The sequence below is a fragment of the Neodiprion pinetum genome, chromosome 3 (assembly GCF_021155775.2).
Source record: "Neodiprion pinetum isolate iyNeoPine1 chromosome 3, iyNeoPine1.2, whole genome shotgun sequence".
Lineage (NCBI taxonomy): Eukaryota > Metazoa > Arthropoda > Insecta > Hymenoptera > Diprionidae > Neodiprion > Neodiprion pinetum.
The window spans coordinates 24,104,296-24,117,327 of record NC_060234.1 but is presented as its reverse complement, the minus strand read 5'-3'; the positions used below and the strand labels follow the sequence as shown (position 1 = coordinate 24,117,327).

At 35.8% G+C, this 13,032-nt stretch overlaps 1 protein-coding gene across 2 annotated transcripts in view; it reads left to right on the top strand.

Moving 5' to 3' along the window:
• dpy (dumpy) overlaps positions 1-13,032 on the top strand; it is a 133,060-nt gene that overhangs the window by 20,044 nt on the left and 99,984 nt on the right. For both annotated transcript variants that reach the window (XM_046617677.2, XM_069134602.1), the window contains exons 2-20: positions 4,534-4,589; positions 5,027-5,222; positions 5,371-5,475; positions 5,721-5,837; positions 5,957-6,204; positions 6,351-6,600; positions 7,151-7,396; positions 7,480-7,599; positions 7,702-7,835; positions 7,918-8,155; positions 8,484-8,606; positions 8,692-8,826; positions 8,926-9,159; positions 9,249-9,764; positions 10,289-10,474; positions 10,779-11,030; positions 11,255-11,686; positions 11,861-12,154; positions 12,599-12,847. In XM_046617677.2, coding sequence (XP_046473633.1) covers positions 4,534-4,589; positions 5,027-5,222; positions 5,371-5,475; positions 5,721-5,837; positions 5,957-6,204; positions 6,351-6,600; positions 7,151-7,396; positions 7,480-7,599; positions 7,702-7,835; positions 7,918-8,155; positions 8,484-8,606; positions 8,692-8,826; positions 8,926-9,159; positions 9,249-9,764; positions 10,289-10,474; positions 10,779-11,030; positions 11,255-11,686; positions 11,861-12,154; positions 12,599-12,847 — 4,131 coding nt within the window. The remainder of the gene's footprint in view (positions 1-4,533; positions 4,590-5,026; positions 5,223-5,370; positions 5,476-5,720; positions 5,838-5,956; positions 6,205-6,350; positions 6,601-7,150; positions 7,397-7,479; positions 7,600-7,701; positions 7,836-7,917; positions 8,156-8,483; positions 8,607-8,691; positions 8,827-8,925; positions 9,160-9,248; positions 9,765-10,288; positions 10,475-10,778; positions 11,031-11,254; positions 11,687-11,860; positions 12,155-12,598; positions 12,848-13,032) is intronic.

The following is a 13,032-nucleotide window of genomic DNA, read 5'->3' as shown; positions in this document are numbered from 1 at the left end:
ATGACATTCATCCCTCGATGCTGTCGTATTACACTGAAGGAAATTTCATGTCTTATAGCTACTGAAAAATTCCAGTAAAATACACTGAGAAAAAATTTCATTTGTTACAGTAACTAGAATAATTCAGTAGAACAGGTATCGTGTTAAAAAAAAATGATTGAATATTGTTGGAATTACGAAAAACGAGGTACGCGTAACCATTTTGCGCTATCGCCGATCCTTTTTTTGGTAATTGCAACGCAAAATCAGTTTCTGAGATTTACTCTACTTTTTTAATTAAATAAGGCTTTAACGTCAATTTATTGTTGCACAAGCATTAAATTTTCGCAACAGTTGCAAGAAAATATAGTAACAGTGATCGTAATGAGAAAGAATAGTAACGGATCCTAGACTTTCTGGTAACGGCTGCAAAACTAATTTCCATTTTGTACCTGGAACTATATTTTTCGATTGTGGTAAAAAATGAAGATTGTTGAGGACTGAGCGGTAAACGGAACTAAAAATTTCTCTCAGTGTAGGTATCGCTACATCAACAGTCAAAATAGAATTGTTAGAATTACAAGAAAATACGTGTTACAAGTAACTACATATTCAGTCTAATTACAAGCTTATCGATACGACATTTGTCATTTAAATAGCGTCTTAACATCAATTCATTGTTGCACTAACGTCAAATTATCACAATAGTTACAAGAAAGTGTAGTACGCGTGACCATAAATGAAAAAGAATGGTAACACGTATTAGATTTTTCTGCGGTTATAATACGGTTAGGGGTACGAAACTGACTTTCATTTTGTACTAGGAACTACATCTTTTGCTCACAGTAAAAAATAAAAATAGTCAAGGTCTGTATAAATAACCACAATTATGTACTTCTTTTGGTTTTACTTCGGCTCGAAATGATCGAGTTTGAGGTATACATTTTCTGCACAACTTGTGACACAGACTAGGTGACAATGGAAATGGGTACTACGACACTGCGGTTGTAGGTACGTGACATTATATCTTGTTTCTTCTCCCAATTTTTATTCCCGTTTATTTAATCAGATGCCATATCTACACGTGTGCTACTTCGTACCTATACGCACGAAATATACAAGCGTGATATTAACGTTGAGGAAAGAGTGAAAGAAAGAGGTATCTACCGGCGGAGGTAAGAAGTCGCAAATAATGCACACAAATTACTCTGTTACCGATCATTAGGAATCATAGATTGTGCAGTGTTAATTTACTTGACATAATGTCGTATTCGTATCGCGATGTCATTGTCGTGTTACTGTAGGTGGATTCTTTTTCGGTCGTATAGTTCATCTTAGGTTAGTGTATACACAAATTGCATTCGGCATACTATCATCTCTTGACGTGTAGTGATCAATGTATTTATACCCAAGGATTTATCCGGCGTAGAGTAGAGTAAAACATCAGTAAATCATAAAAATAACAAAATCAGAGTTGAGAAAATGATAATAATATAATGAACAGAAGCGTTTCTTAATGTGATAAAAAATGAAAACCCGCAAATTTAGGTCAGGAATGTGCGGTTATTGATGACTTTACAAAAAGATTACCTCAGTGCTTAATTTTCTATATGGATAATCCAGAGATAGTCTAAATTGAATTTTAAATATAAGATTGATATGTTTTTCAATCGGGTATAAATTTATTCATTATAACCGGTCAGTCTTATTTTATACAATGTTTCTGTGATGAAATGAAGATCTACGAACAAAATTTCTCCCAGGTGCGATCTGTCGGGAATTGGTTTTTAAACGAAATCATTAATATTTCATTAGTACCGATTACATGTTACATGGATGACATGCATAAAAATAATTGAGCAATGTAATCGATCTAAAATGATCCACAATTTCGCCTTTTTAGGTCAATCACAGACATCGTTTCAATGAAATTTTCACGACATCGAGTTAATTCATAACTTCAGAACTTTCTGTTTTGTTCGTATCTGTTATTCTCTTTTTACGCTTACTTGTGCTTCATAACTGTGTATAAAAATGCTTGTGAGTTTTTATCTCTTTCTTCCTTCCGTTTTTCCGTGCTGTGCAGTTTGTGTTTCAAAGTCGAAGATCTGCTGGTTTTTGAAAAAGAATCTAGCGGTTTTTTTTTATCCTTCATCATGCTTCGGTCAAGTGGCTGCATATTATCCTGAGTCTTGTTGCACGATTAAATTTGTTACGTTTTATTTTGAACGGTTCCCAATATTCAGTAATTTGTTCCCCAAGCCGTTCGTAATTAATGCGCTCTTTTCTCTCTGGATGTCTTTTTGCACGTCATAATTTTTCAAATGTGCATTTCTCTGTCTTTATTTGCTAGTGCGTTACTGGGTACAATAATAATAAGAAGTACTTTGATGATATCTTCCATTAGATAGGTAATAATAAATAGGTAAATTTGGTTACGATGAACAACGCTCTGACGTGACGACCGAAAGTTAATACTTTTTATTAATTTTATTACGAGATAACGGTAAATTGTGTATCTATAAAATCTGGTAAATTCGTTCAATTTCAGTCTAGGATGACTCATTTTATTCAGAAGGCTACTTTCTCGGCAATTGATTCAATATGGACATTTGTTGATCAGCAGTGGATAAGGATTTGGATAGTCAATATCGTTACAATGGTATATAAAATAAAATATTTAACGATGTCAGCTTGATAAAAAAAAAAGTATTTTAGCGGCTTGTTCCTCCAGCACGCTATCTTTTCATAGGATGTAAACATCTCATCCATTCCAGTGCTTTTACGAAAAATCCGCACATAAGCTGATGGAAGTCTTGATTCAAATTCTTCCTTGGATCCGTTATGAATCGGTCAATCTTTTAGTATTTCTGAAATTTGATGTATTTTCTTTTTGTCCAGCGTATGATATGTTTTTGGTACATAATTTTATTTTTTACTTTTACTATAGTAGGTAGAGAAGAAAGATAAATCTCAAAAAATATGTTGAAATTTATCCTGTTACCGATACAGAAATGAGTATTTTTTTGTTTTAAGTTCATTGTTGTATTCGAGAGTTGGATTTCAAAGAATTTACCTACTTGCGTATTTTACGTACCCTGTAGGTAACATTGGTTCATAAGCTCTCGTCTTATTGCACACCTTCGTTGCATAATTGTTGTTGGCGGTAAATTTAACATATATTGCTAAGGTTTCTATTCCACAATCAAATTGTCACACAATGACAATGGAAGTGGTTAGATGGTTAAAACATCAGATCGAATGTCTCAAGAATTTTGCAAATGCAGAACGTTGTCAGTTGCTGTTACTGCTACTGACAATGAGTCCATTAATTATGACAACTCTTTCCATTCGCATTAATTTGCAATACTTCTCAAACGCCTTATCCACCCATTTATTATTTAGGTGATCGACTCTGTTATTAACGTAATTCTTCTTGTTACTTTATCCACAAATGTAGACTTTCTTTCCTATTATTTAATTCTTAATTAGGCGAATGTTCAATGCTAGGTTCGTTAAACATCAGTGATCAGGTTCATTTTGTTTAATTCAATATTATCGTTGAGCCGGGTAGCTTGAAAATAGTTCGCGGTTGGGTTTCACCCGTATAGTCATTTTCTACCAAGTTTTTCGATTTCGCGAGTTACGTGTGCATATGCATTCACGGAATAGCGAATACGCAACGAAATAAATTTTTAGTGTGGTTACTGTACAGTCGTATTAAATAGTTTTCATTTTTACCAGAACTGAAAAATGTTGTTCTGGGTACAAAATGAATGTACGCTTTGCAGCTGTAATCATGATACATAACATGCGTCACTATTCTTATCGATTATTCTTGTAACTATTGTAGCTATAATAAGTTTTTTTTAATACATTAGTCAACTGAAAAATGTTCAATTAAACAAACAGGTTTTATGTTGCAATAAGCAGAAAGTTGAGCATTGGCTACTGTAATCATACTAAATCGTTACTTGTACACCATTTTCTTGTGATTCCAACCATATGTAAAACCCTTTTGTAACGATATCCAAATTACCAGAATTTTCTATTGTGGGTAGTACATGTGTACTTTTTTAGACATTCTCATTAAAACTAGTGAAATCTAGAATGGAATCTTATTAGTGCCAGTGCGAAAATGATGAATTATGCGCCATTGTCACGCTTACTCTTTTTCGGGATCATCTCTTCGGTATGACGAATCTACATTTTCATGGTACGCAGCGCCTCGCGGCTGAGGACACAAAACGAATCGACCATTCTCCAGAAATGGTACGGCATAGAAAAGTGCGGTCACAAGAGGACAAGGTGGATCGAATCTTAATTTTAAAGCGAATGATAATAAAAATAAGTGCTAAAAATTATAAATTTATATCCTTAAAATGCTTAGTGCAGTGTTAATTAAATTTCAAACCGTAAAAGCACTCGTGTTGGATACAGTAAATATTTATTTACTAAACACGCGAAAACTCTACATTATACATTACACTCGACACCGATAATAATTGAATCACGCAATTAGTTTGATTTATTTGAATCTTTTTATTTTTACAGCAAAGATGAAACATCTTTTGCCGTTGGTGGTATGGATAATATTAAGCTCATGTCCAGTAAGTATTATGAATGGGTAACAATAAATGTAACACACCATGTCAATATGTAATATGTATACCATTTATATTGTATGCATGCGCCAACGTTGTTTTACCAAAGTGTTCGGAAATTGAGCACTTTACGCACGATCCATACGCTTCGATAATCTATCTTTCCAAGCTTGTGTTAGAAAAAAAGTTATTCCCTGACAGTAAATGGTATTCTTATTGGTTAATATTTATTTATTATTGAAAAGTATTAAATAGTCTTGACTTGGCAAAAAAAAAAAATGTAGGAATCATCAAAAAATTAATCTTGTATCAACAAAAGTTAAGAACTAATTCCTTGTTGTACAATCAGCTAGGATACGCACAATCGACGCCGACATATCTTTGGCCTGAACTCTCTTTATAGTTGTTTACCTAAACAGTAATTGATTAATTCTCTCAAACAGGCTGAATCATTAAATAGAGGGAGACCAGGTGCTAGAAGAGAAGTATTCTTTTTAAATTTAGAGGACGGTTATTTTGGTTGCCAAGTCAACGAGTCAACAGATGTCTTACAACTATTAGAGCTGTCAAGGCTTTGCGATGGTCATACAGACTGTTATCAAGGCACTGATGAGCAGCACAGTAAACTCAAATGTACCGGTGCGTATATTGTAATACAAATAATCTCGTACAGTAACAAATGATTTTTTTGTATTATGTGCTAACTCCAAAATACACATACAGTTTTTTAGAACTTTCAGAGCAACCAGTCTTATCCCTGTATAAAATATTACCAATACTGTTGTAGATGACTGTACCAAAGAAGATGGAACAAAATGTGAAAATGGAGTCTGCCTCGACTCTGTATGTCATTGTAATGATGGCTTCGGAGGTTGTAACTGTCAGGTTTCAGGTAGGCAGTACTGTCAATATAAAATCAATGCCTTAAGACATTGAAACTTTGCTTAGCTTTATTGACGTGAGTATAGAGTGGTGCTGATTTATTACTGAGAATCAGCGTTGTCAGCTTCATTGTCTATTCACGCCAATGATTATTGTAAAATTCACTCTGTGCATAATAACAGTTATCTACTTCTTATTTTCGTGACCTGTAACTATGATGTTCTAATCAGAAAGTATAAATCTGTCTTATTGCAGATGAAAATGAATGCAAATATCGGCCGTGTGATATTTTTGCTCACTGTACCAATACTCTTGGCAGTTTTCAATGCTCCTGCTTTCCTGGGTATCGGGGTGACGGATTTCAATGCGAAGGTACGTTACCATTCACGGTTTAGTCTACTGAAAAGTATTTTGTAAAAACCAATATGCGTTTTATTATCCCATTCTACTTTAAATTAATCCAACAATTCACGGAATTAAAATCATTTCAGACATTAATGAATGCGATGATCCAGTCCTGGCAGCACGGTGTGTAGAGAATGCTGAATGCTGTAACCTTCCTTCGAATTTCCTTTGTAAATGTAAACCTGGTTATATCGGTGATGGGGAAGAACACTGTGAGGATTTGGACGAATGTACCATCCCTGGTGCGTGTGCAGAGGATGCTATTTGTCAAAATATTCCCGGAAATTACACTTGTTCTTGCAAGCAAGGTTACACTGGAGATCCATACGATAATGTAAGTTCTAGTGCAAAAGTGTTGATGTCAATAAGAATTTCTTATTGCCGCGCAGAATTTTATCTCATCTCTTTGCTTCACCCAAATCATTGGGTTGACAAACCTTATTGTACTTTTTTAAATATGGATTCACATGTTATTTACAGTGTATCGATGTAAACGAATGTGAAGATGGAAATGCTTGCCACCAAGGAGCTTTATGCGTTAATTTACCAGGAAGTCATAAATGCGAATGTCCTGAGGGTTTCGAAGGCAATCCCGAAGATGGTTGTCAAGATATTGATGAATGTGCTCGAACCCCTTGCGGTCGCTCCGCTCTTTGTACAAACTTGGATGGAAGCTTCCGTTGCTCTTGCCCCGAAGGGATGGATGGTGATCCTTCATCAGGCTGTTACGGCAAGTGTTGCACATTTTCTTTTGTCTTTACGATTCTTTGAAACATTTAAGTGACGTTAAGTAACACAGGTTATTGCAAATTTCTTTACTTTATGAGTATTCTTTCGATATATCCTGATTTTATATCAATTCAGCAAAAGGTTTTCTTCTGTTAAGGACTATAAGTTATGGCAAAAGTGAAATATAGAAAATTCAAGATAGAAAACTGATCTCTTGTACACTAAAGTAATGTAAATCACTGGGCAACCGCTTTCATGTTTGCTATACCTGTGTTGCACTCTGCACCTAATTAATCATCATGATAGTATCCCCATTGAAAAATCAGTAAACAATTTCACGTCATCTTTGATAAGAAAATTTTGATCCATTGATTGAAAATCTATGAAATTTTTTTCAATAATAAACGAAAACTAGTTTTCAGAAGTTATTTGGTAAAGTTTCTCAGTTTCAAAGACTAATTTATTAATCCAAAAATAATTTTATCTAAAAAAGAGTAAATATGCCAAAATAAATAATGTGATAATTAATTCGTTTAACTAACTGCTAACAGACATTAATGAGTGTGAGGATACCCGTCTGTGTGGACCGAATTCCAAATGCTTAAACACCGAAGGCAGTTACAAGTGCCAATGCTTAGCTGGATATCAAGAAGATTTGACTCACGGATGCGTCGACTCCAATGAATGTGCCCAGAGTAATATTTGCGCTACTAATGCCAAGTGCATTAATGTACCCGGATCGTTTAAATGCATATGTCCTCAAGGCTTTATCGGTCAAGGTCTCACATTGTGTGAAAGTTAGTTCTGCTTTTAATCAAACGTCATAAATGCTGAATTTCTAAATCGCATCTACTAACCAATTTGTATTAACTATTAACAGATGTTAATGAGTGTGAAAATAATCCGTGCGGAGAAAATACAGAATGTACCGATACAGTGGGAAGTTTTGTCTGCAGTTGCAAAGCAGATTACACTGGAGATCCATTTAAAGGCTGCAGCGGTTAGCAGAAATTCACTAACAGTTCTATACATTATTAATATATCTTCAATTATAGCTAAATAATCATTAGTCTAACAATTAACCGTTTTTTAATCCACACAGATATAAACGAGTGTACGGCATATGAAAAACCATGTGGTAGAAACGCTATTTGTAAAAATTCAAATCCGGGATACAACTGCATTTGTCCACCCGGATATAGTGCTAATCCCAGCCCAGCAATTGCTTGCGATCAGGTATGCATACATGATTTTTGTTTTTCAAATGACAAACAGAGCTAAAATTATATGTATACACTCATGTCTTTGATTTTAATAGACCGATGTGGCAATTGCGTGTAAATCGAACTTTGACTGTGTTAATAATGCTGAATGTATCGAAGAACAATGTCTCTGCAAAGATGGATTTAAGGCGGTCGGTGCCAAATGTATAGATGTGGATGAATGCACAGCAAATCCTTGCGGACCTGCTGCAGTATGCACAAATGTTAAAGGCAGTTACCATTGTGATTGTGAGACAGGCTTCGTTGGAAGTCCACCACATATTCCATGCAAGGGTGAGTTTCATTATTTCGCTAGGTATGTTCTAAAACTCATTGTCAAAAATGTAGAATGAAAAATTGATAGCGAAGATCTAAAAAAAAAAATCAAATAATTGGTGGCATTCAGATCACTTGATAGATAATTAATGGTAAAGAACGTATTTTACCAATACTGTATTGTATGTGATATTAAAATTATTTAATATGTGATCGAATCGTAAAACAATTATACAAATTGATGACGAAGTTTCGTAAGAATCATCATGAAATCCGGCTAAAACTCTTACAAATTTTTTATTCCATCGAGTAATACTGTATTAATCTAATTCATTGTGTCAACTAGCACCCTGTGATGAAGTTACATGCGGAGAGCATGCGTTCTGTAAGGCAGATAGACATGAAGCCTATTGTATTTGTGAAGAAGGCTGGACTTTTAATCCAAATGACATAGCAGCGGGATGCATCGGTGAGTGACTAGAATGTGAAATAGATTTTGGATGTTATCACGATTTTGCCAATTTTCAAACAAAAATATTTTTTTACCTAATTAGATATAAACGAATGTGACGTTAGTAATGGTCCATGGGGACGATGCGGCAACAATGCAATATGTACAAATACTCCAGGAGGATTCAACTGTCAATGCGAAGCAGGGTATTCAGGGAATGCCTTTAAGCAGTGTATAGGTATATTTCGCAGCTTATTAATGTACTCCGTTATACGTGTTGATACATAAAAATTCTAATATTATTCGGAATGAAACATCAGCAATTATTATTACACAGATGTTGACGAATGCTTACGTTCTGGATCATGCGGCTACGGAGCTATCTGCAGTAACAACGAAGGCTCATACACATGTTCATGTCCGGAAGGAACCATACCAGACCCAGATCCTACTGTCAAATGTGTTGGTGTAGTTACTTGCAATACAGATGGTGATTGTCCTGGAAACGCAATCTGTGATCCACAAAAACGGTGCTTGTGCCCAGAACCAAATATTGGAAATGATTGCAGACGTAAGTCTTAAACGGTGAATTTAAAAAAATAATTCGCCTTCTGATAGGAAGTTTCCCTCACGTTTCTCTCAACGAATATATATTTACAGATCCGTGTGAAGATATGTTCTGCGGCCCTAACGCTCAATGCATGTTGCTGAGTGGTACCGCGACTTGCACATGTGGAAACGGATTCACTGGAAAACCAGGTGTAAAAGGAGGATGTAGCGACATAAACGAATGTGCGGTAAATCCTTGCCCGCCAGGAGCTATTTGCAATAATGAGCCAGGTTCATTCTCATGTCAATGTCCCAGCGGCACAACGGGAGACCCCTACAATGGAGGGTGCCAGGAATCTGAATTGCCCCATGTTTGCGGACCCAACACTCCATGCCCTGTGGGCGAACAGTGCATTCAAGACGAATTCATTGGAAGCAGTGTCTGTATTTGCCAGCGGGGATACATCCGTGATAAGGAAAGTGAAAAATGCAGAGATATTAACGAATGTTTGGAACCAAGGGATAAGACAGCATGTGGTGTTAATGCTATTTGCAAGAATTTACCGGGAAGCTACGAATGCCAGTGCCCACCGGGATTCAATGGAAATCCATTTTCCCTCTGCGAAGGTAAGACTATTTAGAATTTATTTATGGGTGCAACTGATGGAAAATATGAAATAGCAAATTAAGGCAATCATTACATGTATAAGTTAAACATTAATGGTTTTGCATTGGACATAATAGCCACAAATTTAAAATTCAGCATACTGTTTTCCCCAACACGTAAAGATGTAAAATTTGTACGTGACTAAAACTCCACTACAAAGCCCATGATGTCCAGTGCTATGTGTTAATTAATGAATTCATTAGCAATATGTTATCATACATGCTGGTTGAAGAATTTGAATCAAGTTTATCAAGTCGTTACGCGATTAGATTGAAACTCCAAACTTTCGCTCTCAACATTTTTTGTGTCATCATAGGTTTCGGAACACTTTTCAATAACATTTCAATAAAACGCCAAACCTTATATCTTGTTGAGATTGAAAGCTGATTGATTTGATTTGTACGGATAACACTTGCCTTATTTTACCACAGTGAGCACTGGCAGTCAAGAGCTTGATCTTTCAACTTCATTTGCTTATTTTCAGAATGCAACAGCATCGAATGTCAATGTCAGCCACCATACAAAATAGTGAACGGCAAGTGCATGTTGGCTGGGTGTTCAAAAGGTGAAAGCTGCCCTAGTGGAGCAGAATGTATAACCATTGCCGGAGGTGTCAGTTATTGCGCTTGCCCTAAGGGCTATCACGCAAGACCAGACGGATCATGTGAAGGTTCGTATCTTGTAATACATAAAGTTATCAGTAGTTATATTAATGTGTTTGAATTAGAAACATTTATATTTTAGTCAACAACAAAACTTGAAAAAATCCATTACTGGAAAGTATTGATATGTGAAAATTTTGGATAGAACTTGTTCAATGTCAATTTATCTAAAATTTTTGACATAAATATCTATTTCGTGCACTATATATACTTAGTGCATACTGGAAATTCAATACAATCGCCGATTATAATTATTTGTCATTCTTTCCATATCGTCATGAGGCGGAGATAATACTTTCAACTTCATTACAGATATAAATGAGTGCATCGAGGGTCAGCAGGTATGTGGATATGGAGCCGAATGCATAAATTTGCCTGGTTCATATCAATGCGTTTGCCCTCATGATTATGGCGGCGATCCATACAATGGCCTCTGTTCGCCAGCTCAAAAAAGATGTACGAATGACAATGAGTGCAAAGCAAATGAGAAGTGTGTTCAACCTGGAGAATGCGTTTGTCCACCTCCCTTTTATACTGATGTTCAAGATGGAAATCTTTGTAAAAGTAAGTTTTTGGTTAAAATCACAAATATAGCATAAATATTATATTTTGTTCCATATTCAAAGAATCCATGTGTGAAACAATGTACCCAATATTACAATGATTTTGCGTATTTTTATGGGGCCAGTTGAAGCCCCATAAAATCACATGGGGATGCATATGGGTTTTTTAAGTAGTCTCATTTGAATGTATATCATTAACACGTACTATTCTATAACATTCAACAGATCCATGCAACCGATTTCCATGTGGCATGCATGCAAAATGCACTCCAAGTGATCCTCCGAAATGTATGTGCGAAGCTGGATATGAAGGAGACCCTCAACACGGCTGTTCAGACATCAATGAATGTGCTAATAATCCCTGCGGTCAAGGAGCTTATTGTCTTAATACCAACGGTGCTCACATTTGTGAGTGTCCGAAAGGTACAGTTGGCGACGCTTATGGGGCCGGTTGTACAGGTGTTCCAACTGGAAAGCATGAGTGTACGTCTAATGAGGATTGCGAAAACTACTATGCATGTGATCACGGTAGATGTGTAAATCCGTGTAACTCATTACCTTGTGGACCAAATGCTTACTGTGAGCCGGACAAACACGCTGCATGGTGTCGATGTGTTGTGGGATTTACCGAAGGAAAGAATAATGAATGCGTTTCTCGTAAGTATATTGACTTACTTTTTATTTTTTTTTTAACTAAATACTAAACACTTAAAACCGTATTAATGTTCACAAAGGTATTTGTAGCAAAAATCATATTCCCTGATTAGCAACTATTGAAGCACCTATTTTTTGACATTGCTTGGAATGAAGTAACACAGATATTTATTTCAGAATGTGATGGATTTGTATGCGGAGGTGGTGCACAGTGTATAGTTAGTTACGATGGTCCGACTTGCAAGTGTATTGAAGGACTTATAGGAAATCCTTTCCCTGGTGGTCAATGTACTCCAGATGTATGTTCATCAGATGTACCGTGTGCTGAACCAAGTATTTGCATAAGCGGACGGTGCAAGCGCCGTTGTGAAGGTATAGTTTGTGGTGTTGGAGCAAGCTGTGATCCATCGACGAACAAATGTATATGTAATCCGTACTTTGTTGGGAATCCGGATCTGCTATGCATGCCACGTAAGTTTCATTTTCATCTGTTCATTCAGTGTGGTAAAAATATTTAGAATTATTTTTTAACATATTGAAAAAATGTCACCAATCACATGGATTGTTCAATCGATTTTGAGTTTCTGAATTCGCTTTTTATCAGTGAAAATCAAAACGAGGTGAAAAATATCACTAGAAACTCGAAATGCCAACGAATATTTGAATATCAATAAGTTCCAAAGTAATCAGTAAGGCACTCAAATTGTGATTTAGAAAATTGTTAAATTAAAGTGCCTATGCAAACTGTTGATTGAACAGCTTGTTTATTTTTTGGATCGAATCAGCGCAGAAAAGTTTTCTGATTTTTGTTCTGTGTATCAATATCGATATTGGACACCCAATGTCGATATTGTCAAATTTCACAAAGAAGTTACCACAAAATATCACAAAATATTGGTCTCATTTTATTTGCAGCTATACAGCCTCCAACATGTGATCCAAGTTGTGGCGACAATGCTCATTGTGAATACGGTTTAACCACTTCCAAATGCATGTGCAATCCTGGCACCAATGGAAATCCATATCATGGCTGTGGTATACAAGACAAATCTGATTGTTCTGTGGAACTATGCGGTAAGGATGCGCATTGCCGAGCTGGGCTGAATGCTGTGGAATGCTTATGCCCACCAGGCTATGCAGGAAATCCTTATATTCAATGCTATGGTGAGCATTGATAGCATTACTTTTATAATATAATACGTAATGGAGTAAACATTACTTATCTCTCATCTCTGTGGATGATACTTCAAAGAGTTTCAAATATTTGTTGTTATTGGTCAAACAAAAATTCTGTGGATTTTTTAATCTCACAGCTTTGAAAGTGAGCCTCATTTAGAATGCAAATTCAA